Source organism: Physeter macrocephalus, chromosome 8, assembly GCF_002837175.3.
Source record: "Physeter macrocephalus isolate SW-GA chromosome 8, ASM283717v5, whole genome shotgun sequence".
In the NCBI taxonomy this organism is placed as follows: domain Eukaryota; kingdom Metazoa; phylum Chordata; class Mammalia; order Artiodactyla; family Physeteridae; genus Physeter; species Physeter macrocephalus.
This window is the reverse complement of record NC_041221.1, coordinates 93,103,275-93,127,899: the sequence shown is the minus strand read 5'-3', so window position 1 is coordinate 93,127,899 and position 24,625 is coordinate 93,103,275. Positions and strand designations below refer to the sequence as shown.

General features: G+C 37.3%; 1 protein-coding gene across 15 annotated transcripts in view; it reads left to right on the top strand.

Annotated features, from left to right (window-relative positions):
* ARB2A (ARB2 cotranscriptional regulator A) overlaps nucleotides 1-24,625 on the top strand; it is a 447,123-nt gene that overhangs the window by 257,297 nt on the left and 165,201 nt on the right. For all 15 annotated transcript variants that reach the window (XM_055086673.1, XM_055086672.1, XM_055086681.1 and 12 more), the window contains 2 exons: nucleotides 12,982-13,098; nucleotides 20,683-20,767. In XM_055086673.1, the coding sequence (XP_054942648.1) occupies nucleotides 12,982-13,098; nucleotides 20,683-20,767 (202 nt within the window). The remainder of the gene's footprint in view (nucleotides 1-12,981; nucleotides 13,099-20,682; nucleotides 20,768-24,625) is intronic.

The window sequence follows — 24,625 nt, the reverse complement described above, 5'->3', positions numbered from 1 at the left end:
GATCCTCCCAGACCGGGGCGCGAACCCGGTTCCCCTGCATCGGCAGGCGGACGCGCAACCACTGCGCCACCAGGGAAGCCCTTGTTGCAAGATTTTTAATCACAGTTTCAATTTCATTACTTGTGATTGGTCTGTTCATCTTTTCTATTTCTTCCTGGTTCAGTCTTGGAAGGTTATACCTTTCTAAGAATTTGTTCATTTCTTCCACGTTGTCCATTTTATTGGCACAGAGTTGCCTGTAGTAGTCTCTTATGATGCTTTGTATTTCTGTGGTGTCTTTTGTAACTTCTCCTTTTTCATTTCTATCTTTATTGATTTGAGTCCTCTCCCTCTTTTTCTTGATGAGTCTGCTAAAAGTTTATCAATTTTGTTTATCTTCTCAAAGAACCAGCTTTTAGTTTTATTGATCTTTGCTATTGTTTTCTTTGTTTCTACTTCATTTATTTCTGCTCTGATCTTTATGATTTCTTTCCTTCTACTAACTTTGGGTTTTGTTTGTTCTTCTTTCTCTAGTTGCTTTAGGTGTAAGGTTAGATTGTTTATTTGAGATTTTTCTTGTTTCTTGAGGTAGGATTGTATAGCTATAAACTTCCCTCTTAGAACTGCTTTTGCTGCATCCCATAGGTTTTAGATCATTGTGTTTTCATTGTCATTTGTCTCTACGTATTTTCTGATTTCCTCTTTGATTTCTACAGTGATCTCTTGGTTATTTAGTAATGTATTGTTTAGCCTCCATGTGTTTGTGTTTTTTACATTTTTTCCCTGTAATTTATTTCTAATCTCATAGCCTTGTGGTCGGAAAAGATGCTTGATATGACTTCAATTTTCTTAAATTTACCAAGGCTTAATTTGTGACCCAAGATGTGATCTATCATGGAGAATGTTCCGTGTGCACTTGAGAAGAAAGTGTACTCTGCTGTTTTCGGATGGAATGTCCTAAAAATATCAATTAAATCTATCTGGTCTATTGTGTCATTTAAAGCTTGTGTTTCCTCATTAATTTTCTGTCTGGATGATCTGTCCATTGGTGTGAGTGAGGTGTTAAAGTCCCCCACGATTATTGTGTTACTGTCAATTTCCTCTTTTATAGCTGTTTTGCTTGTCTGTAAAGCTTTTGATTTCTCCGTCGAATCTGAATGAGATCCTTGCCAGGTAGAGTAATCTTGGTTATAGGTTCTTCCCTTTCATCACTTTAAATATATCGTGCCATTCCCTTCTGGCTTGCAGAGTTTCTGCTAAGAAATCAACTGTTAACCTTATGGGATTTCCCTTGTATGTTATTTGTCATTTTTACCTTGTTGCTTTTAATAATTTCTCTTTGCCTTTAATTTTTGTCACTTTGATTACTATGTGTCTTGGCATGTTTCTCCTTGGGTTTATCCTGCCTGGGACTCTCTGTGCTTCCTGGACTTGGATGGCTATTTCCTTTCCCATGTTAAGGAAGTTTTTGACTATAATCTCTTCAAATATTTTCTTGGATCCTTTCTCTCTCTCTCCTCCTTTTGGGACCCCTGTAATGCGAACGTTGGTGCGTTTAATGTTGTCCCAGAGGTCTCTTAGGCTGTCTTCATTTCTCTTCAATCTTTTTTCTTTATTCTGTTCTGTGGCAGTGAATTCCACCATTCTGTCTTCCAGGTCACTTATCCATTCTTCTGCCTCAGTTATTCTGCAATTGATTCCTTCTAATGTATTTTTCATTTCAGTTATTGTATTGTTCATCTCTGTTTCTTTGTTCTTTAATTCTTCTAGGTCTTTGTTAAACATTTCTTGCATCTTCTTGATCTTTGCCTACATTCTTTTTCCACTTATCCGTTCTTCTGCCTCAGTTATTCTGCAATTGATTCCTTCTAATGTATTTTTCATTTCAGTTATTGTATTGTTCATCTCTGTTTCTTTGTTCTTTAATTCTTCTAGGTCTTTGTTAAACATTTCTTGCATCTTCTTGATCTTTGCCTACATTCTTTTTCCGAGGTCCTGGATCATCTTCACTATCATTATTCTGAATTCTTTTTCTGGAACATTGCCTAGCTCCGCTTCATTTAATTGTTTTTCTGGGGTTTTATCTTGTTCCTTCATCTGGTACATAGTCCTCTGCCTTTTCATTTTGTCTGTCTTTCTGTGAATGTAGTTTCCATTCCACACACTGCAGGATTGTAGTTCTTCTTGCTTCTACTGTCTTGTAGCCTGAAGTCAAAGCTGATTTCTCAAGGCCTGTGCTTTCCTACGGAATCAATCTTGTTGTCTCATAGTTCAGAAATCCATTCAGTGGGCAGGGCTTGGGGACTGCTGATGTGTCCATGGTGGCCAGGCTGAGGCTCCGTCTTCAGGAGGGAGCTGCTGGGTGGGCACAGAGGGCACCTGCACCTTCAGACATGAGCTTGGGTGGAGTAGCAGGAGGTTTGGGAGCTGGAGCAGTCCATTCACCCTGAAATTCCTCCTTGGTCACAGCCTTTCCATCAGTGGCCTGCTCTTTCTTTTCTGTCTCTTCAGTGTCTCAGCAGAATGTCTAAAAACCCACAGTTGATTAACACATTCTCTTTTAAAAACATTTTGGTGGTCTTACTTTACTGTGTCAATGGCTCAATGCCTACACTAGAATCTAAAAGTAAGACACCCCCAACATATTGCAAATAAGACCAGTGCCACACCATTTCTACATAAACCTGAGACTACATTTGAAGAAATATGATCAAATGAAGATTAACCTGAATTTCTAGAGGCAAAAACTCAGAAATGTCTGAGGGTATACTGTAAGTAAGATCTGGAAAAGAATCAAAATCACAAATGTCTTTAGTCCCCAAATTTATATAACTCATTGCTTATTTTCCTTTTATTATAGGGAATAAAGGCTGAGATCTGAAAAGCTAACATAGCTACTTTTATGGTGAAATCTTTCTGTCCATGCTCACCTTGCCTTTTTCCCTCCCAATACTACCAGCTGTGAGTTTATCATAGCAGACATTAAGTAGTGATGATTGCATTCTTTATTTGAAGTTTGGAGTTATTTTGTAACTCCATTCAGGTTTGAAATCACAAGTATACCTTGCTTTATCTGACATATACAATTCTTTTGAAATTCAGAAAATCAAATTATTTCCCAGTAGATTTATAGGATAACTTTTGCAATTTGTGATTCTGATTTCTCTATGCTTTTCAATGGTCAGTGCTCTGTGTCTTTTAATTTTGTGTTTTTCCCTTTATAATCTTTAGTTAGGGCATATTGCAAAATTTGATGAGATAGATAATACAGCATCAGAATGTGAGACCTAAAATGTAAGATAAATTTACTTGATCTCATAGATATCAGTTAAATCATAATGTAAGCTTGAGTACACAAATACGACAATAGAGTGCTAGACATATTGGAAGGATAATTTAGATTTGAATGGACAAGGCTAATGCTTAATTTTAATTCTGTTCTGTGGTGACCATTGTGACATACTGCCTAGTAGCTCCTTCAGTAAAGGAGTTGTTGCCCCAAGTCCTGGGAGTGCTTTCAGCAGACAGCCTTCAGCTGTCAGCCCCTTGAGGGGTTTCCTTGGCTGCTGTGGGGATCCATATTCAAAGACAGAACAGTGTGGGAGATTAAGGGCCGAGCCATCTGGGCCCAACTTGGGATGACTCTGAAGGGTCATTCTAGGTCCAGAGCTCCTCTGGGGTTATGCAAGGTTGTCTGGAACCTGCATCTTACATTGACTTCTCTGTGCCCATTCTTGCTTTGTTCCCCTCCCTTCCTCAGATGTTGATCCTAAGGGCACTTCTTTGTAACATCCTGCATGCTAAATTCCGTCTCAGAGTCTGTTCCCTTGGGAACCCAACCTATGGTCTGTTTCTAAATATGCCAAACCAGAAGTTGCTGTAACTTCCTAACCATCACTTTCCCTGATCTATTCCATTTTGTAAATAGTGCCTCCGTTCATTCCACAAATAATTTTTGAGCACCTACTATGGGCCAGTCACTGTGTAGGGAAGGAGATGTGGTGTTGGCCCAGCAAATATGATCCTCCCCTCTGGGAGCCTATATTTCGGTGGGGAAGAAAGATAGTGAGCAAATCATTACCAGTATAATAAGTATTTCAGCTGGAAAAATGTAGGGTATTATATACAGATAGCCATGGTATAAAGACACGGGATTTGGAATTAATAGGTTTAGCTGAGCCACATACTAAGTATGTGAACATGGCAAATCACTTTCTCTAAGCATCACTTTCCTCATCTATAAAACGGGTCCATAATCCCTCAACTTCCAATCTATTTTAAAAGAAATTGTTCTATCTAAAGAGATAGTCTGTATATAAATACTCAGAATATTAAGGGTCTCTACAGAATTTATCTGAACCTGGCTTCCTTCCTGAATTGTGAGTTCTTCCCAAAGGTCAAATATCAACCTAATGGTAATAATGTATTACCTAGAACAGTTGATAAATTAGAATATCACTCCCCCGTTTATGCCAGGTAACAGAGTACGCAGCCTTTAAAATATGTTGAAAACAATACCGATAACTGGAACCTGAATTTTTTATAAAAATATTGTTAAATTTGTAGAATAACTTTGAAAACTTTAATGAAATTTCAAATGCAGCAACATCTTTGTGGAAATTCAACGTAGAGGTTTTTTCCCCAGATTTAGCGAGGTATAATTGACAATTAAATTCTGTGTATATTTAAGGTGTACAACCTGATGACCCTAGTATCTGTATACATTGTGAAATATTCAACCACAGCCAAGCCAATCAACATATCCATCACCTCACACCTAAGGTAAAGGCTTTTAAGAGAAATTTGTTAAATAACATGATCTCCTGCACTCAGTTATCTACTATGTATCTTTGTGGCAGGAAATTGTATCCCTTTATCTTTCTTTTTCCCAGACCTAAAGAAAATGCTATGCTTTCAAACTGAAGTGTATTAACATTCTCCCAGCTGAATGTGTAGGCCTGCCCCTGCCGAACCTATATATATACCAAAGTATTTTTAGTATATACCAATTACTAAAGGCTCATAAGTGATTTTTAAACTTAGTATTGTGAACATGCTTAATACCTATTTGCATCAGAAACATTTCTTGGTATGCAGTACATTTATAAAGTTTTTAAAAGTTTTCTCGTTTTTCCATTTTAGACCGTGTATTGTCATCATTTAAACATCTCCTTTGCTAAGCCTGCCTTAGTGTTTTGGACTGGCAGTGTTTTTGTCCTTACTTATACTTTTATGATATATCCACTTCATATATATTCATTGTAATTTTCAAATCTGTGTTTTATAATATCTTGCCAACTTATGGTCAGTCTTCTAACATTACATAATAAAGCATTTTAATCAAATAAGTCACTTTGATGAAGGCTTACACTGGCTTTTTAATCTGTGACCTCTTTTATTTATTTTTTCTTACAATTAACTTGCTGTTTTCTTGATTAATAAAGTAAGTTTCTCATACTGTGGCTTTTTTTCTCACATCATGTGTTTTTGTAAGGCACTGGTCTTCTTTCCCAACTCCCAGATTGTCAGTCACTTAATATTTGTTTTGTTTTTTTCTTTTTCTTTTCAACCTACCTGCCATATGCTTTTTTGTTGTTGAAGGAGTCTGCACGTGGCAGCATGGTCTAGGCAGGAAAGGAAAAGGAAGTTATTACTGCTCTCTTCTGGCCGCCTGCAATAATAAATCATAACTTGCCATTCCCTAACTGGTGGCTGGAGACTTATCTTCATAAATGCATGTGACCCAAGAAGTTTCAGTTTACATACCCTATCCCTTGGGGTTCTTGCCTGTAGAGAGCCTTTTCCTTCCTGAAATTAGACAAAGGTTGTAAGAATTGAAGCTAGGGCTTCAAAGCACAGGAAAAGAGAATGTTGTCTTATCCTGTTGTTACAGTGGAGCTCCAGCTGGCCATGTTTACCTACCCAGGGTGTGAGGCTGCATGTCCATCTGTGAGGGGCCGCACAGCGCTGAGGCTTGCCCTTAAGTTTGGAACCTAGGAACTTTGGGAAATATTTCTTGTATGTTTTCCTACATGGTTACTTTTTTAGTGACAACTCTCTAGGTTTAGGTATATCCTTAAATTGCTAAGCATTGAGCACAAAGATTTACTCATTTGCTAGAGTGACATTTAACTTCTGTATTATACATTCAGTGACCATATAATTTACTCTCCAAACCAAAACACTTTTCACTGTGAAAGGGGACATTATTAATCACTATACCAGGTCAGCAGGCATAAACCAGGACTGTCCTGGACTATCTGGAATGTGTGGTTATCCTATTTATACCTAATTCTTTCCTTTGAAAACATTTAAGCAAGCCCAAATCACTTTACATAATGGAGAAATTTGGGGTGGAGGTGGGTGTAGTAACTGTATGACACTTCTTAACTGCTACCCTATCAGCACAAATGTTGATGTCACTGAAGAGTACATAGATAACCATATCTAAAAGGAAGGATACATTTTAGAAATTAAAAACGAATGTCAAGGTAATAATAATAGTAGCTGACAGTATTGGTTGCTTCCATGCCTTATTTATCCTTCAGCCACCCTATAAAGTGACTCCCACTTTTGTTATTCTTATAATTAGTTTTGATTAATAATAAATTTGTTATTATTCCCATTTTTGTATTCTTATAATGATTAACCAAAAATAAAAATGTAAGGACATCTTATTCCAAAGCCTGTGTGTGTTTTAACTACAACACTATACTGCCTTCCTCTGGACATACTTCATATCTCTGTGATTACCTTTTTAAAAATATAGTCAGCTACACTCCCTTTTATGCAAAAAACAGTGGTAAAGAGACTCTCTATCTGCCAGCTTGGCACTGCTGAGCCATGGCTCTGTGCTTTGCAGCCAGCCCAGTAATTCTGAAAGTGTTCGCTGGTGCCCAGAAAGTGAGGTTGCCACAGTATGGCTTCAACAATTGTTTTATCATGGTGCTATTACTGGTCTAGTATTCTGATTACAGGATTTTAAACAGACGCAATAATCGGCTCTTTCTACTCCTCAGAAAGGTGATTTTAGAATTATTGAACCACATACTCTAAGGAAAAAGCAGCCCTTCATAAGTTTTTTTCCTTTATGGATCTATGACCCTTTAAAAAATAATACTGTCATTAAATGCATTCTAAATTAAGCTGCTGTTACCTTCTACATTGAGAAAGGAGAATGCACTAGTTGACACATAAGGCGTAGTTTGCATTGTATGTTTTTGTGGGATCCTCTACTATAATTGTGTACCGTGTGTCAGGTGCTCTGCAAGTGGCTTTATGTTTAGTTCATGTCATCTCACAATAACTCTATGACTTAGTTTATTTATTATCTCCCTTTTACATGTGATGACATAGAGACACTGAAAAAGTTGAAATAATTCACTCAAGGTGTTACTACCAGAAGTGGCAGAGCAGGGATTTGAACCCAGGGAATCTGACTCCAAGGTCCTTGAGTCTAACCACCACACTCCTTATGAAGACTGCTTACTTGAAAGCTTCTACTTTTGAAGGAGGAAAAAAAAAAGTGAATGCAGATGAGAAGTGTGAACTGTAACATGTGAGAGCTGAGTGTCATACTTGTCTGAATTTCCGGCTGGGCAGTTTAGTCTTCATGTTTCATCTACCAAAGAGTGTACGTATTTCATTATAATCACTAGAGGTGCTTCAAGAGCCTTGGGTGACAGAACCAAAGTTTTAATGTTGCAGCAATGATATTTGTTCTGTGGGTAGTATGCTATTGGGATCGACTTGTACAAAAGAATCTTCAGGAAGACGTTAACAGAAAAGACTCTACCAAACCCATTGTCAGCTGATTAGTCATCTTGGCCCAGGGCACATTTTTAACCCGGTAGGCCTGATAGCACAGAGGACAGTGCACCACTTGCTAGGGGACATACAGGGAGAACTGTAAAATGACGGGAGAGGCTTGTGGTAAAATACCAGAGTTTGTCGAACCACATAAAGACTTCACTCAAGTAGAAGCACTGAGTGTAATTACAATCTGCATAACGAAAATGTGAAAAGGTATCAGCTTTTCATACTTTCCAAACTTTGGAACAACTTAATCTGAAATCTAACTTGAGAAGCTCTAGAGGGAGCTAATCTATTTATATACATATGCATTTTTTTAAAGACATCTCAAATCTCAGCCGTGCTATTAACCAGACTGAGGATTCATTCATGCTCATACAGTAGTAATGATCTTCAAATTTATAAACATACAGTAGTGTCAGATCTTCATCTGAAGGAAACATGGGTTATTTGATTTTCTTTGAAAATATTCTTTCCTGTACAAGTGATTCACATGCTGTAACCCTCACAGTACATATGTGTAACACATGTCAGAATTTAAAAGGAAAGCAATGGCTTTTGCTGATGAAAGACTTTTAAAATATTTCCCTCAAAAACATGTTTAAAATATATATGCAAATATAAGTATGGGTCTACACGCACATATATACATCCCTACCCCTAAGCCACACTGGCTCTTTCGGGAGGTCCCCTCGGACTTTAAAATATAAGACATATTTATTCTGAGTGCTGTGACTGCTGGGTCACAAATATGGGAAAATAAAATTATCTGCTTCTTCTTTTAGGTTAGGGTGAAGACAGCCCAGTTTAGGATTCACTTCTTTTTCAAGTTGGGAGTATTGAATCTAGTATTAGGTTGGATTTATAATTTCCAGAATCCAAGGCCCTGGAGTAGAGACACGAAACTACCCCCACAGATTTCATGGTAGAGCATCCCTATAACATCAACATTTCCCTGCCTTCAAAAGCTTATCTTCTAAGCTAAGACAAATGGACAGCAACTTTTTCATTTGATTTAGTGGAAGTAAAAGAGTGTTTATGTTTTCCTTTGCTAAAAGTAGCTCACGGTAGAGTTCTAGAAGAAATGAAACCCACAGAAAAGTTAAACAGTTTGTAGGTACAAAAAGGGAATTAAGGAACTTTTAGGGTGACATGAAGTATTTGAATTGGGCCAGGTACTTATGAAGATAGTAAGCAGGTGCATCATTTGAGGGCATTGGAGAAAGCATGGTGAGGGAGGTTAGGTGGACAGAAAAGACCTGCCTGATTTCTGGGGAGAGATGGTAGCAGCCCTGTGGAAGGACCATATCCATGGAGGAGAGCAAAGGTAGCTGCCACTGACTCTGGCCCTCTCATTCCACCCTCTGGTCCTCTGGTCTCCATCTCGCCAAAAACTTACACTCAGATAAGCTGTCTTATCTTGTTATAGTTACTTAATGTTAAAAATCTTACTCTTACTCTGGAAGAAAAAAAAAATAGGTATTTTTTTTCTCTCAATTTCAACCCCATCAAAAATTTTAATAAGATGAGCCTGCATACAGATGGTATATGTTTTTACTGTTCAAAGTACTTGATATTTATTGGGTTAATTTTGTCAGACTAGGAGCATGCAGTACAATGAAGGAAAGAGCAGATTAATTGTGTATAAGCTAAGGTGAAAAGACATTATAACAAAAATGGAATAGGTGAACAGAATTAGGAAGGGGAAACAAAAATATCAGGTGACACCATCAAATATTTGTATTAATTCTCAAATCATCAGTATGATTTATACAAATATTTAACTTTCCCTGTTATCCTATACATCATTTATTATAGAACTGTAGTAATAATTTTTAATGCTGTTGATAGTATGATTTTGCTTATGGCTGATTTCTCTTAGCATGATTTTCAGAATTTCAGCATTCTTTACTGATTTGGATTTGGATTTTTTTAAGCATTCTTTTAAATGTCCAAGTCAATGAAATATTGTATATATGAAAACGGAATTAATCAAATGAGTTTATTTATATAAGAGTGTAATAGTATATTACTGAGAAATAGACCCCATGTGATACAAATGAAAGAACACAAGACATAAAGTCATGGTCAAGTCAGAGCTGTGTCACTTTACATGGCCACAGATATAGAGTCATATCTGTGTGGCCTTTAACCAGTTTCAGAGCTTCAGTTTCCTCCTTTGAAATGGGGAAAATGATACAAGTTTTATATACACTTCAATATTATTTCAGAGTGAAGTGAGATTGACTATATATTCATTTTGAAATGTATGAAGTGCTACTCAGATAGAAACAAATATTATACACACAAAGAAAAACAAACAATATTTTAATTACAATTTTACCATACATTAATTAAGCCATGAAACTTTAGGATGTTGATGTCTGGGTTATCAAAAATTTTTTTTCACTTTTATTCGACTCAATACCATACTGCCATACTGAAGACATTTTAACAAAAAATAATGCCATCTTTCTTTTTTGAAAGATTGATATTGAGATCACAAGCTCTTACCATTTTTAGAAATTAAGATCCCTCTAAGAATCTAATGAAAGCTAAGCATCCTCTCCCAGAAAAATATTCATATCACATACAGACAGACTTTTGCAAAGAATTTCAAAGGTGTTCATATCCGTGGATCCTAATAAAAACCACATCTCCACCTTAGATTGATATATAGTAGGACTTCGGTCATATGGCTTCTTTCCTTTCAGATTTCTGGGTTTTCCAGACTATCACGGTCTTCTACTGTGGACTTTTAAAGAAGTTGTTTTCCTGCCCAGCTGTGCCTCCACCCATTCCTTGCTTTAGCTGTGTTCCATCTAAGGTCTGTCTCTTGAACAGTCTTGATTCCTGTGTTCAGTCTACCCCCCGACTGCTATTCTCCAGCATTTTTCATCAGTGCTCATTCCTAGTGGAAGCAGTAAGGGAGAGAATGGGAGCTAGGAACCACACCAACAGATGCAAGGAGCGGAGGCTTTGGACGGAAATGGCAGTTGCCAGTAGTTCCAGTACTACCAGTTGCAGCAAGGCCAAACAGGAAAATAGTCTTAAAAACTAAAATGTTAAGATTTTCACCGATTTAAAATTCTACTAATCCTGAACAGTCAAATATTTGAAATTTTTTGTTACTGGGTTCATTTGTAAACAGCTCTTGATTGAGATCCTCTGGAATTTGACCATTGCCCTCCTCTAGTAATATAATATGAAAGAGCTTTTTAAACTGTAAAGAACTATAACAATGTAAGGGAGTATCATGCTGGATTATTAATGTGGTTTGATGTGATGTGAAGAAAAGTTACAGATCATCACCATCCATTGTGTGAAATGTCAGCCAGATGAAAAAACAGACCAAAGTTTTTTCGCTCTGGTAGTCAGTCTATCAACTGTATATTTTTCCAGGTTTGTAGAATTTTAATCCCCAGATTTTCTACTTTTGCACTAAATCCTCAGCCTTGTCAACTCTTAATTTTATATCATTTCACAAATGGTCCTCAATATCTAGTGCCTTCAGACACTACCACCTTAAATTTAAGTCAGCATGTGTCAACAACAACCAAAACAAAATTAAGCACAAATATTTTTAAATGCAGACATATTCTTGGACTACCAGAAGAGTGTGGTGTTCTTATTTAGTAACTTCAACAACAATCTTTCTAGATCTCTAAGTGTTCCTGTTTAGAAAATGAGAATAAGGACATATAAGTTCTTCATGAGCCAGGTGGATTCACTGTTGTGGAATTTGGGGGGTTATTATCCAATGTCAGTTTAAATTTCTATATTCTAGTGCCATTGTAATCTAATGAGAATCTATTTTTAAAATAAAATCTAGAAGCAGGTAGTAAACTGCTTAATAGTGAATGTGAAGTATCGAATTAGAGTATTATTTTATGCTTTTAAAAATATTATTGGTACTGCCAGGTGAATTTTTGCAGTAATATTATGATGTTCATAACCAACATTGATTTTAAGATTTGCACATTACATAAGCAGAAACCACAAGGCACAAAGATTTAAGGTGCAGAAATGCTGCTTAGGCAGCATTAACAGTGAATTAGATTCCCATTAGGTACTGTTTAGTGAAAGGGGATGTGCATATGCAGTGTTTAAAGAAATTTAGGAGAGAGACATTTTTAGTTCAGAATGCCAACAGGCATCATTTGGTATTAGAAGTGTGGCTTGCATTGTTTTCTGTGTGAGCTTTCATCACCATTCAGAATTCTCCCTTTTTTTAATGCAGTAATGTATTTTTGATAGACAATAAATTAATAGTAAATGATAGAGAAATTGCTCTTTTTTAGAGGGAGAAAAGACATTTGATGCAAAGAAAGAGTGAAGGCATGGCTATAAAATTCAAGGCTACTAGATACTGTATTGTAACTAATTTTTTAATTAAACTTTCTTATATTTGTTGTGTCAAATCAGTTACTAGTGTTAGTAGAATTAGAATGTTTATGAGTCTTTTAATCTAGAACTATTATTTCTCAGTTTCTTTATTTTGCAGACCACTGATGAATTCTTCCATTTCTTCAAGCCAAGTGGCTCTTTTTTAAGTTTTAGAACGATTTAATTTTATAGAAATAACATTCTATAGAAACAAGTTAAAATGTAATCATTTTTCAGCATAAAAGAAAGCAAAATGACATTGATAATCTTTGAAGACAAAGATCTTTGTGATCATTTAAAACACCAAGGAATTACAAGGCCATGGTGAAGAGTAGGCTAGTTAAATTGGAAAAGTCAAAGACATCTTTCTTTACTGATGTGCCATCTACTAAAAATTAGCAGAAGTTAGTCCTAAGTAGCTAACAGTGAACCCCTGGTACAACTCCCTGAAGCACTGAAATAAGATGTGGTGGAAGAAACTTATAAAAGAAGCCCTCAGGGATTCTTCCGTTTTTCCCCTGTGATGCCTTTAATCCTTGAATTGTCAAACCAGGTGGAAAATAATGGAACTGCGTAGTTCTAAGACTTAAGTGGTATTGTCTTTTGAAAAGAAAATATTAGGTCTTTTCACACCTCTGGACAAGAATAAGGCATGTGTTCAGTGTAGAAAAGAGTAAATTTGAACAAGAGATGCATATTGCTTTTCATTTTTAATATAATATTACTGTTATCTATGACTAAGCAGATTGCACCCAGTAGGGAAAAAAATTGTGGCCAATATTTTATTTTCCTTTTTAAAAACAGATGATTCAACGAGAAGCAGATGTGAAAAGTAAGGTGACTGCTGTGGCGTTGACAGACTCTGTTCACAATGTGTGGCATCAAGAAGCTGGCAAAACGATTCGAGAATGGATGAGAGAGGTGAGATGATTTTTTTCAGTGCTGAGATGAATGAGTGTGAGCCTTTATATCTTGAGCAGCCCCACTAACTTATATCACCTCCCACCGCCAAACTCCCTTTCTGGAGGCAGAAAGAGGGAATAGAGAAAACTAGACATGGTTGAAATAATAATAGGAAACCCTTCTGAAGAAAGACTACTTTTTTGAAAGCCCTCCTCCCCTTTTTCTTTTTTCTTTTTTTGGCTTTCTATAGAATATCCCCTTTTTCTTTTTCTTTTTTCTTTTTTTTGGCTTTCTATAGAATATATGTATGCATACAGTATATAGTAGGAACTTTGGCTGAATAAGGTCATGATCTGTTAGGAGGTTATTATTCCCTGATTTTTAATTTTGGTATTTAGCATTGGTACTGCTTAATTACAAAAAACAAGCCCAATATACACTGTCTCATTCTTTTCTTCAGAAGTGGTCAATATGTGCCCCTCTTAAATGGATGGCTCACTGCTGCCAGTAGGGGGAGAAGAAGTGAAAAGCTGAAATAGTGTTTTATAGACCCTTGAGCTAGGAGAAACCCAGAGGCTGGTCATGGTCTAGCCTCAGGCTAAGAAAGCTTTTTCACACTTCCTAAGGGCTTGTGAACCTGAGAATTTACAAGGACTCATTGAACATGCTCCCATTTTTCAAAAAACTTTCAGCTCATTATTTCCTTGATTCCTATTACAGATATATAGCTGAAATTTCTTTTTTACTTATATTCACCTTCTTGATAATTATAAGCATTTGACATTAGCCATGCCATGCTTTAGCAATTGTTTAATCAAATCAATACTTATATTTATATATATGAATGAGCTGGTTGACCTTCCTGATTTTCTTCCAGTTTTGTTTTTTTTTTTTAATAGAATACCCAGGTATTTATTCAGCTGACCTCTCAGCATAGGTACAGTAACTTCTGCCAGTCCTCATGGTGCACCATAAGGACCAGAGAGTTAATGTTTGTAAAGAGTTTTGAATAAACAGAAGGACTAGGCTATGTAATCCCATAGTGGTGTTGTCATATCACCAATCTGTTTTCACTGTTGTTATTCTCCATTAGAAAAAGTGTTTTCATCATGCAGAAGTCCAAAATATTTTTACTCCACTCCTCATAATAAACATATAAAGGTGGGGTTTTTTAATCTATTCTAACACCCAGGTGTTTTCTGACCACATTGCTTTTCTCCTTTCACAATTTAGCTACATCCTTAATTTTCATTTCCAAGGACCTAAATTCTTCCAAGAGAAATTTTGTGTATTTTATGACTATACTTTCTTATGCAGTTTATCTGTCCAAATGGATACATAAACAGCTCCCAGTATTATGTAACTAGTAAGGTTTATAAATGATCTGTTGGTACCTTTCCCCCCCACACACAGTCAATATAGAATTTAGGGCTTATCCCAAACAAGAAGCATCCCTGTTTATCATTTTTTTAAATTGCGAGTTCTTCATGTCTCATTCCAGGTGACAAATATAACAGAATTTATTTAGATTTACTTTTTAAGTATTTCTAAGATTGGATTAGGCATCCCCTAAAAATCAGCGTATATTAATCTGTGCATTTTGTACGCGGGCCTCTCACCGCTGTGGCCTCTCCCGTTGCGGAGCACAGGCTCCGGACGCGCAGGCCCAGCGGCCATGGCTCACGGGCCCAGCCGCTCCGCGGCATGTGGGATCCTCCCGGACCGGGGCACGAACCTGCGTCCCCTGCATTGGCAGGCGGACTCTCAACCACTGCACCACCAGGGAAGCCCTGTGCATTTTTTCATCTGACTGAAATAGGCAGTAATTGAATTTATCTTAATTTAGTCAAAGCTGTCAATAATATTTTTGCAGACATAGCTTTTATAAAATTTTTGAAAATTTTATAAAATTTGATAAATGACCTAGTTCTTTCAATTCCCTCAATTATGCCGTAGGCATAAAGAAGCATGAAGAGTTTTGTGTTATGACGTACCAAAATTCAAACCCCAGGTCAATCACTTACCTAGCTGTGTAGTCCTGGGCAAGTTTTTTAATATCTTTGAGATTCAATTTTCTCATCTATAAAATATAATACCTATCTTGTAAACATGGTTGGGAAAAAATACATGTACGGAAACAGCACAGTTGTTGACACTTTAAAGAAGTTCAGTAAATCACAGCTATATTTTTTCATTATTTTCACCCCAAATAATGTAAGATAGATGAACACTGTTCTCCTTTTGTTTCATGAATGATTTGCATATTCAAACTATCTTACAAAAGAGAAGTAATTCAGAACAAGGAGTTAGGAGAACTGAGTATTGATAATGATGCTGGCTTAGTCACTCACTAGGTAAAACAGTAATTAAGGAGCTAGCGTGAACTACCTGGGTGTACCAGGTACTCTGCCAAGGCTTACTGTCTTGAGGAAGCCGCTCTGCCTTTGTGGGCCTGTTTCATAATTGTGAACTACACGTAATAATTCCGATTTCATCTATTTCATGAATTATTGTGAGAATCAAAGGTGATAACCAAGAGGAAAACCCCTTGAAAACCAAATGGTACTACGTAAAGAAATCAAGTGTATTATTGTAGAAAACACTATAAGATCCCAGAGATAAAAATGATTAGATCATTGTTGATGGGGCTTTGAAATCATCCCTGCTTAGAGCTCTCCACTGAAACAAGAGCAAAAAGAGGGACTATAGAAGTCTCTTTCAGATATCCTTACAGGAACTCACCTAAATGTGTGATCCCCTAGTGGAGAATTCATTGTGGTTTAGCAAGGTTAGAGTCCAGGATTTCCCAACACTCAGGATGAAACAGCATCCCCTCTTCTTTCTCCTTTTCAGTCCCTATGCACTCTGCAAGACTCTGTGAAATACTGAAGAGCAAGCAAGCCTGGATTCAGCGATTAGAAAGGGCAGTTGTCTTGAGCACAGGTGTTGGGAGAAGCCGTGGCAGGGCAACGTTTGTGCCCTCCACCGCCCACTGCCCTACCACCTCTGACTCCAGTTCCATTTAAAGTCAGCCCAAAAACTGAGAGAGTTTGCAGATATCCCCTCCAAGAAAAACACCTCAGCTGAACCGGCACGTTATCCATAAAAACACCAGTCTGGTTGTAGATGAAGCCTCAGTGCTTTTGGCCTCTTGATGATTGGCACCATTATTTCACCAAACACTGCTTTAAAATGTGGAAGTAAGATGATGGTACAAATTGCCTAGTCGTTCTTGTACTACAAATTAGTAAAGCTGTTTGTTGTTTTACAAACATGCTTAAATTAATATGGTAAAGTTGCTGATGTTAAGTATTCATTTACTATAGAAAACTGATTTTTTAAAATTCTTCTAATTAGCACAGTGAAAGAAGGTTAAGTACTGTATTCTAGTATTAATTGTATAACTTTAAAATAACAATTTCTTTTAAAGAAAGAAGGTCAAAGAGGGCTACTTATGGCAATGATTCCAAGCAAAATCTACTCCCAACCAAAAGACCAAGCATACATACTAATCCAGCCTCAAGAGAAGAGGTAGAAAGTAACCAAAGACAGCTCCTGAAAGGAACTTCTTACCTCAGGCTCCAGGCCTGTAAAGTCTGAGTGCACAAGGATGAACCCACTTAGCATAAGAAGGACATTATGCTAAGTGAAATAAGCTAGACACAGAAGGAAAAATACTACACGATCTCACTTATATGTGGAATCTTAGAAAGTTGAGTACACAGAAGCAGAGAGTAGGATCGTGGTTACCAGTGTCAGGAAGGTGGGGAAACAGGGAGATGTTGGTCAAAGATTGCAGTGGTATAGAATGCACAAGTCTAGAGACCTAATGTACAGCATGATGACTATATTTAATAATACTGTTTCGAAGACTGGAAATTTGCTAAGAGAATGGATTTCAGGTTCTTTCACCACACACACTGAAAAATGCTAGCTATGTAAAGGAGAACATGTTACTTGGCTTGACTGTAGTTTTTTCACTATGTATATGTATATTAAATCATCATGTTGCACAACTTAAATATATAGTTTTTATTAAAAAAAAAAAAAAGGCTGAGTGGGTGAATGTCATTTCCTGACATACCCCTGGCCTCTGAAAGTCTCCAGCCAAGCCAGATGTATGGTTCTACATAATAGTCTACATAATAAGGGTTCATACCCTTAACCATCACCATTCAGTTCTGAGTGTCAGTCCTGGAAACACAACCTGATAAGTAGTAGTTGTTCTTGTCTGAGGACACAATGCCTTCCATATTAAGCATCAACCTCTAGACACTGATGATTTATAACTCATAAAAATGAATAAAAATCTACGCTCAACCAGGGCAACATGCATCTCCAAATACTTCCACATATCTTGCACAGGAATACCTAGTACCTACTTTTCTCTTTAAACATAATATATTAAGTTGTAAACTTTTTATAAAATTTTAAAATTCATTTCATATCTACACTGAAATATTGTCAACCTTGGTTTAAATAGTCACTCAGCACTGTTTTCGCCTATAGGCACTTCTAGTTTATACTAATAGCTCCCAAACTTTTGGATTTCACGAAGAAGGCAATTTACAACCACAAAAACCTAAAGTTTTAATTTTAATTTTAAAGTCATAATTTCAGAGTAAAAGACCTTTAAGTTGAAAACACTTAACTTTAAGATACTCACTGTATTGCCTTTTTTTCTCTTATTCCCTCAGATCCAGAGAAATTGTAGTTACAGCATCCATCCCAATCTGCTAGCTCTGGCCAAGGGCTTCTTTCTCTCAGCTTGTTGGTCAGGATGAGGCGGGGCTGCATCTGAGGCTCAAGCATGGCTCTGTTGGTACCTCTAGTCCAGCATGCCTTGTTGTCTGCTCAGGGCAACTGAAAATAACATCTCCGAGGTCTGGGAACACACTCCAGCATGATCTGGGTTTAGATAGGGCCTTCCTAGTGGGCTGCTTCTGTCGTCATCCAAGACACTTAGCTAGTGTTCATCTCAACTGAAGAACTGGGATAGGGTGCAAATTGGGGCATTGAGAAGAGGGATAAAATAAGCATTAGAAAAACAGTGAAAAGAGATTTGGTTTCTAAACTATAAAAACACATCTCAGAATAGGGGGTTACATCTGATAAGATGGAATTTCAGATAGATTGAATTCATATGTAATGGCTGTATGTCTTTCTCATATTTCCTTCTTTACATATATTTCCCAGTTTGTTTACATTATTTTGTTTCATTATACTCTACCATATGGCAAACATATTTTTAGCTTGTTTTGTCCTTTTCTCTCTATATTTTTCCCAGTGGGATAGAAATGTCACACAAACATGCACACACCGTACGTATACGTCAACTTATGGTATCAAACCTTTACAGTTCTATACCAGTACTTTGTCATTGCAGAGAACTTTTGGACATATTTACTTTAATTATAGGATGTTTGTTTTCTATCCTATTTTTATGAGAGATCAAAGCCTAAACGTGCCTAGATAAAAACTGAAATTTCAGGATCATAAAATGTAAAGCTGTATTTTGTTTTAAATGTTTGAGTTAAAGGTGACCTGGATAAAATCCATTTTGTTCGGCTTTTAAAGTCAATGACGAGTTAGAAAATGACTAATCGCCTTAATACTATAATGTACCATCACTGTTACTAATACTGGAAATATCCTATAAGACATAGTTTTACATATGTGAAGTATAAGTGAACAGTATTAAGACTGACATATCACCTGGGTAATAGCCGATTTTCATCCGATTTGGAGGTACTACTAGGATGAATAATAATTAAAATATATACCTAATCGCTGCCTGTCTGTCGGTAGAGCTAATTGCTGTCATTGAAAAGACTAAATCATTTAAGAAAAAGAGAGAGAAAGAGAAAGTCATTCTTCATTGAAGCTATCTCCCTGTATCATTGGAAGCCTATTTTTAGTACCTATAGAAGTCATGATTTTTGAATTTATTAGGGGTTGTGATGAATGATAAAACAAATCATCCATTTACATATCTTGACACTGCTTTGGAGAATACTCATTTCTTACAAGCAAGTGTCACACTATATAAAAGCTGGCTAATTGTGTGCTAATCTTCTGCATTATCTAGAACTCTCTGAGGTGGTATTCTATCAATAGTAATATTAATTTTATTTATTTCAAATGTATGAAATATCTTCTAAAACCCTATTTCTTTTATAATTTCTTCTCCCTTACATTGTATAATTTTGCATTCAGCTGCTAATTAAGATTAGGAGTGAAAATTATAGAATACATATCCACTTTAAACCATCAAGCTTTTATAATACATGAAGATAGTAATATTTTATCCATTTTAAATGTAAAAAGAGAGAAAGCAGTTAAGAACATTACTAGATGTTGTGTTTGTTTTCATGTTTTTTTTTTCCACACAGTTCAATAGTTTCATTGATCTACTGTTTCTTACAAAAATCTGCCATGCTTTGTGAACTTCACTTTCTAATCTCATACAGCAACCCTTCCTTTATGTTATTCCTGCTCTCCCTGGTCCCAGAACAGTAGGGTTGCCTTGACAAATCTATTCAAAAGCCATTCCTCAGCCTTTATTGGTGGGGACTGGGGCCTTTGAAATTCTCTCCTCACTGCAACACAGCTGACATCTTCTTCCAGACAGAATGAATTAAGGAAATACAATAAGACACTTGATCTACCAGTCAAGGATCTTTCCACAGTGAGGACGGATTCCATGGTGCACAACCAGGACAGCAAGCATCTAAAAATACACAATACATGCTTGTTTACCAGAATAGCAATCAGCGATTTTTCCAACATGATTGATAGGATGATTTCTTTTAAAATAAAATCTGTCTAGAAATTCATTGTGTTTGTGTGTGTGTGTGTGTGTGTGTGCGTGTATGTTGGAAATTTTTTTAAAGCCATGTGAGGTAATCACATTTTTAAAGCCAGACTTCAAATACACACTTAAAATGTATGGAAGGAATATAGGTTATTTTTATTTCATCTGTCTGAGTTGTAAATCATCATTATCTTAGAGGTTTATCCTTAATATTGAAGCCTTTGTGTCCTCAGACACACAGCTACAATTTACCAGGTTGTGTTTCTTTTGAACTGTTTGATACAGCCTTCATTGAAACAAGTTGAAGTAAAAATTAAAAGATAGTATATTTATATGGGCCAGATTTTGAGGAGTAATTGCAAAATTTATTTCCTCTAGTATTACAAAGACAAAGAATATAGTTTTAAAATATCACTATTCTTTCACATGTTCAAATTAATATTTATTTCCATCTAAAAGTTTAAAATAGATACCCTTTTCAATTTCCTTTAATTAAAATCCTAGCCTTCTCTTATGAGTATACTGCATCATAGTTCACAGAAGGTTACATGTCTTCTTAATATCAGGACAGATAACTTGCTGAATTGTAGAAGATGAACTTTTTTCCACAGTCATGTTGGTCATGAATAATTACTGACTGTTTACATAAGAGAATTTTTTACAGAGTATGGAAAATAGAGTATACTTATAGTGGTTGATTGTATAGGATAAATTAATCTCTACAGCCTAACAAGTTGGTCTTGCCTTAAATTATGTTTCAACAGAACATTGTCTCTTTTACATTGCAGAACTGTTGTAATTGGGTCTCTAGCTCAGAACCATTAGACACATCAGTGGAGTCCATGCTTCCTGACTGTCCCCGAGTCTCAGCAGGTATGTGTTTGATGAGAGATGTATAGAGTGCTTTTTATTAAGGTGAAAAAATATGCTAATGAAATGTGGAATTCTATTTTGTGAATTAAGCATGTTGTTCTGCCTTGAATCTTTGAATGAATTATTGGTAACATACAGCATGGGTCTGACCCACTACCAGAAGTGCATTAAGTAGCTGAAGATGCTTACCATCAAACTCCGTAAAGATGAATAGGTGAAACAACGCGAGAGTAATATGGACAGTTGCTGTTGAAGCTTAGGGAGATTAGATGTACATAAATTGAAAATTAGGACAAGGACTGGATCTCTGTACAGGATCTCAGAGTATTTGTCTCTGATTGATTACCAATTCAGTGATCCAATAGGCAGTCAAGACTGTGAGTTCAGAGAAGAGACATTTCTGTGGCCTAGAGTCTAGAGAAGTTTTTCATGTAAAGGATTTTGGCTGGACCTTGTGTGTTAGATAGGACTTGGATTATAGGAAGGCATGCAGGGTGGTATTCTAGGCAAAAGAAACAGAGCAGTGTAAGGAGTAAGGGCTGGAATGGCTCGGAAGATATTCACAGGGGGCAAAGACAAGACTGGCCTGTCCACTGAAAGAAAAGAGGTAGCGGGGTGAGCACCTGAGGAAGCAGGCGAGCTCCAGACAGTTTAAGAGTGGCATTGGGGCTTCCCTGGTGGCGCAGTGGTTGAGAGTCCGCCTGCCGACGCAGGGGACATGGGTTCATGCCCCGGTCCGGGAAGATCCCACATGCCGCGGAGCAGCTAGGCCCGTGAGCCATGGCCGCTGAGCCTGCGCGTCCAGAGCCTGTGCTCCACAACGGGAGAGGCCACAACAGTGAGAGGCCCACGTACCGCAAAAAAAAAAAAAAAAAAAAAAATGAGTGGCATTGATTTCCATCCTAAAAGGTGTGTTACTTTAGTCTCTAATCTCTAGGTAAGAGGAAAGAGTGACATTCTTCATTACTTTCTGATTCTGGCTTTCACAATTTTGATGGTAAACACAAACTGAGCAGTGGTGTCTGCTTATGTTACAGAACAGAAATGGGTTTGCTTTGGTCATAGATGCCAGAGAATGAGTAGAAGTTTTGAACATGAACTACCTCATATAACAACCATAAGAGATAGCTAATCGCTAAGCAAAGTTGCATACATGTTTACATATTTGAAGGAAATAATTTGGAGAACAGTTCAACTACTAGGTAAAGAACTATTATTATAATTAAATTTCACCATCATTAATACCTAAACTTGAACTGAGCTTCACTATCATTATAACTAAACCTTTCAGGTCTGTCAATCAGGGTTCAGTCAGAGCAAGAGACTACTAGGTGATATATATGCTACAGTGTGTGTGTGTGTGTGTGTGTGTGTGTGTGTGTGTGTGTGTGTGTGTGGTGTACATTAATTACAATATATTGTCTTTATTATCAGTGATTATGTTCTATAAAGTCTCTGAGAATGCTGAATTAGTGAATACTGAATCATTTCTCCTATCCTAGGGAAAATACAGGGTTAGGTTCCTGCAAGCTTCTGGTCACATTTTCATTGACCAATCAATGTATAACTTTGTTTTATGAGTGTTTCAGTTTAAAGACGCCTTATTTAATATATATTGTTGATTCACTAACATCGAATTCACAGTCAACAGCACTGTAACTCATGCCCTAATGGGACTTATTTTCTCCATAAGACACATCACTGTCTTAACACTTCAGCACTATACTTGGATGCCATTTCAGAGAACAAAATCACCAACAAAAGCACAAAAATTTAAAAACATGGCACTAAATAGTCTGTGAAAAGGACACTTGTTTACAGTACAAGAACTGGAACAAGAAGGCAAAGCATGACCTTGTTTCACCTTAGTTAGGAATGTGTGTGTTGAGCAACTCAAATTTTTCACCACGCTGCACATGTGCATATCCACAAATGACCACAAAACACCATGAGTATTGATTTGGGGGTTTACAAATAAATTTTAATAAGTAGGTGAATTCAGAAATATGGAATTCACAAATAATGAGGATTGACTATATATAGTAAAGAATTTTTTACAGAGATTTGAACTGGGATTTGATCAGAGCTGGTTAAGCAGTCTCTATAAGAATGTTGACTTGGCAAGCGATGCTGGAGCTGAGTCTACAGAGCAGACAGTTGTTAGGGGAAGATGTTATGTAAAGGGGTGGAGAGCAAGAATGAGCTAGAACCCATAAGCATGAGCTGGAGCCCATGAAGATGGACTTAAACCCATGTCAGTTCTTGTGGCTTCTGTCCTTGGTGGTATGGGTGTCCTGTAGAAGCCAGTGCCCTTTGTCCTGGTAACCACTGCCTTGTGCCACCAAGTGAGCCAGCAGATAAACAGCGTGTGTGAGCTTGAAATTGTTGCTGCTTCACTTTAACTCTCCAAATTTCCCACAGAAGTCTCCCTTTTGTACCATTCTAACTAGAGACACACAGATTGAAAAGGAATTCTGGGAAATGTAGTTCAACCTAGCCAAATTGCCACATTACAGAGCCTCCACAGTTCACCCCTTGCAACTTGGCACTCATATACATCTCCTTAAACCAGACAATCTCCAAATGAAGACATTAATAAAGTCTTGCTTCCACCTAACGTGATACAACTCTCCTGTGTACAATCGAAAACACACTAAAAAGGAGGATACAGGGCTTCCCTGGTGGCGCAGTGGTTGAGAGTCCGCCTGCCGATGCAGGGGACACGGGTTCGTGCCCCGGTCCGGGAAGATCCCACGTGCCGCGGAGCGGCTGGGCCCGTGAGCCATGGCCGCTGAGCCTGCGCATCCAGAGCCTGTGCTCCGCAACGGGAGAGGCCACGACAGTGAGAGGCCCGCGTACCGCAAAAAAAAAAAAAAAAAAAAAAAAAAAAAAAAGGAGGATACAAAGCCCATTTTTTGTCCTTGGCTGATAGTTCATTCTTCTCATCTTTGGTATCCTATAATTTAAATACTGAGAGATAAAGCTAATTACTATTGACACATCTTACATGAGATGTTAAGGGAATAAGAGAGAAGAAAACAAAAATATTTAGTATATATATTCATATCAAAATGAGGAAATACTCATAACTATTACATTCCTCATTTTTGCAACTGGTCATGTAGTTGTAGCTGGTATGTATAACTACCTTCATTCCATATTCTCTTTGCTTTCAGCAAGCACCTCAACTGGTCATGGTCTCTTGCCTGGTGGGATAACCTGTATCTTCATTCCTGAAGGGTCTGGGCTATTAGCAATCCTGCCTGACTTACATTATTGTAGTTTTCTATTGACACGAATCACAGAAAACATTAACAGATGACCTAGAGAATTTCCTGCACTACAGACACTCCTGTTTACCCCCATTGTGTAGTAGCAACTCAATTTCTCCTTAGTAATCAGGATCAATCACCCTAACCAATATAGTAACACTCTGTGTTGCTTGTTAATCCAGTGGTATAAGGATTCCAAAGTGGCAAGATGGCAGTTTCAGCTTTCAGTTCAGTGGAATCGTTGTGACACCTCATGGAAGCATTCCTCCCTATGGAACCTTTAGACCAACAGAGCCTAAAGTCATGGGAATGGGAAGCAGTAGTTTCGCTAGTAGATCACTAAGGGTAATGAGAAGAGAATCCAGCCCCATTTCTACTCCTCATTCCTAGATCTGGGAGAAACATCACAGTGTGTTAAAGGCTGATTTAGAGCACATAACACATCTGGGAGGACATTGTCTCAGCTTTACAAGGTGTTGTCACCTAACCAGGCACCGTAACTGACTGTTCAAAAAGTCATTCCAGGGGGCTTCCCTGGTTGCGCAGTGGTTGAGAGTCCGCCTGCCGATGCAGGGGACATGGGTTC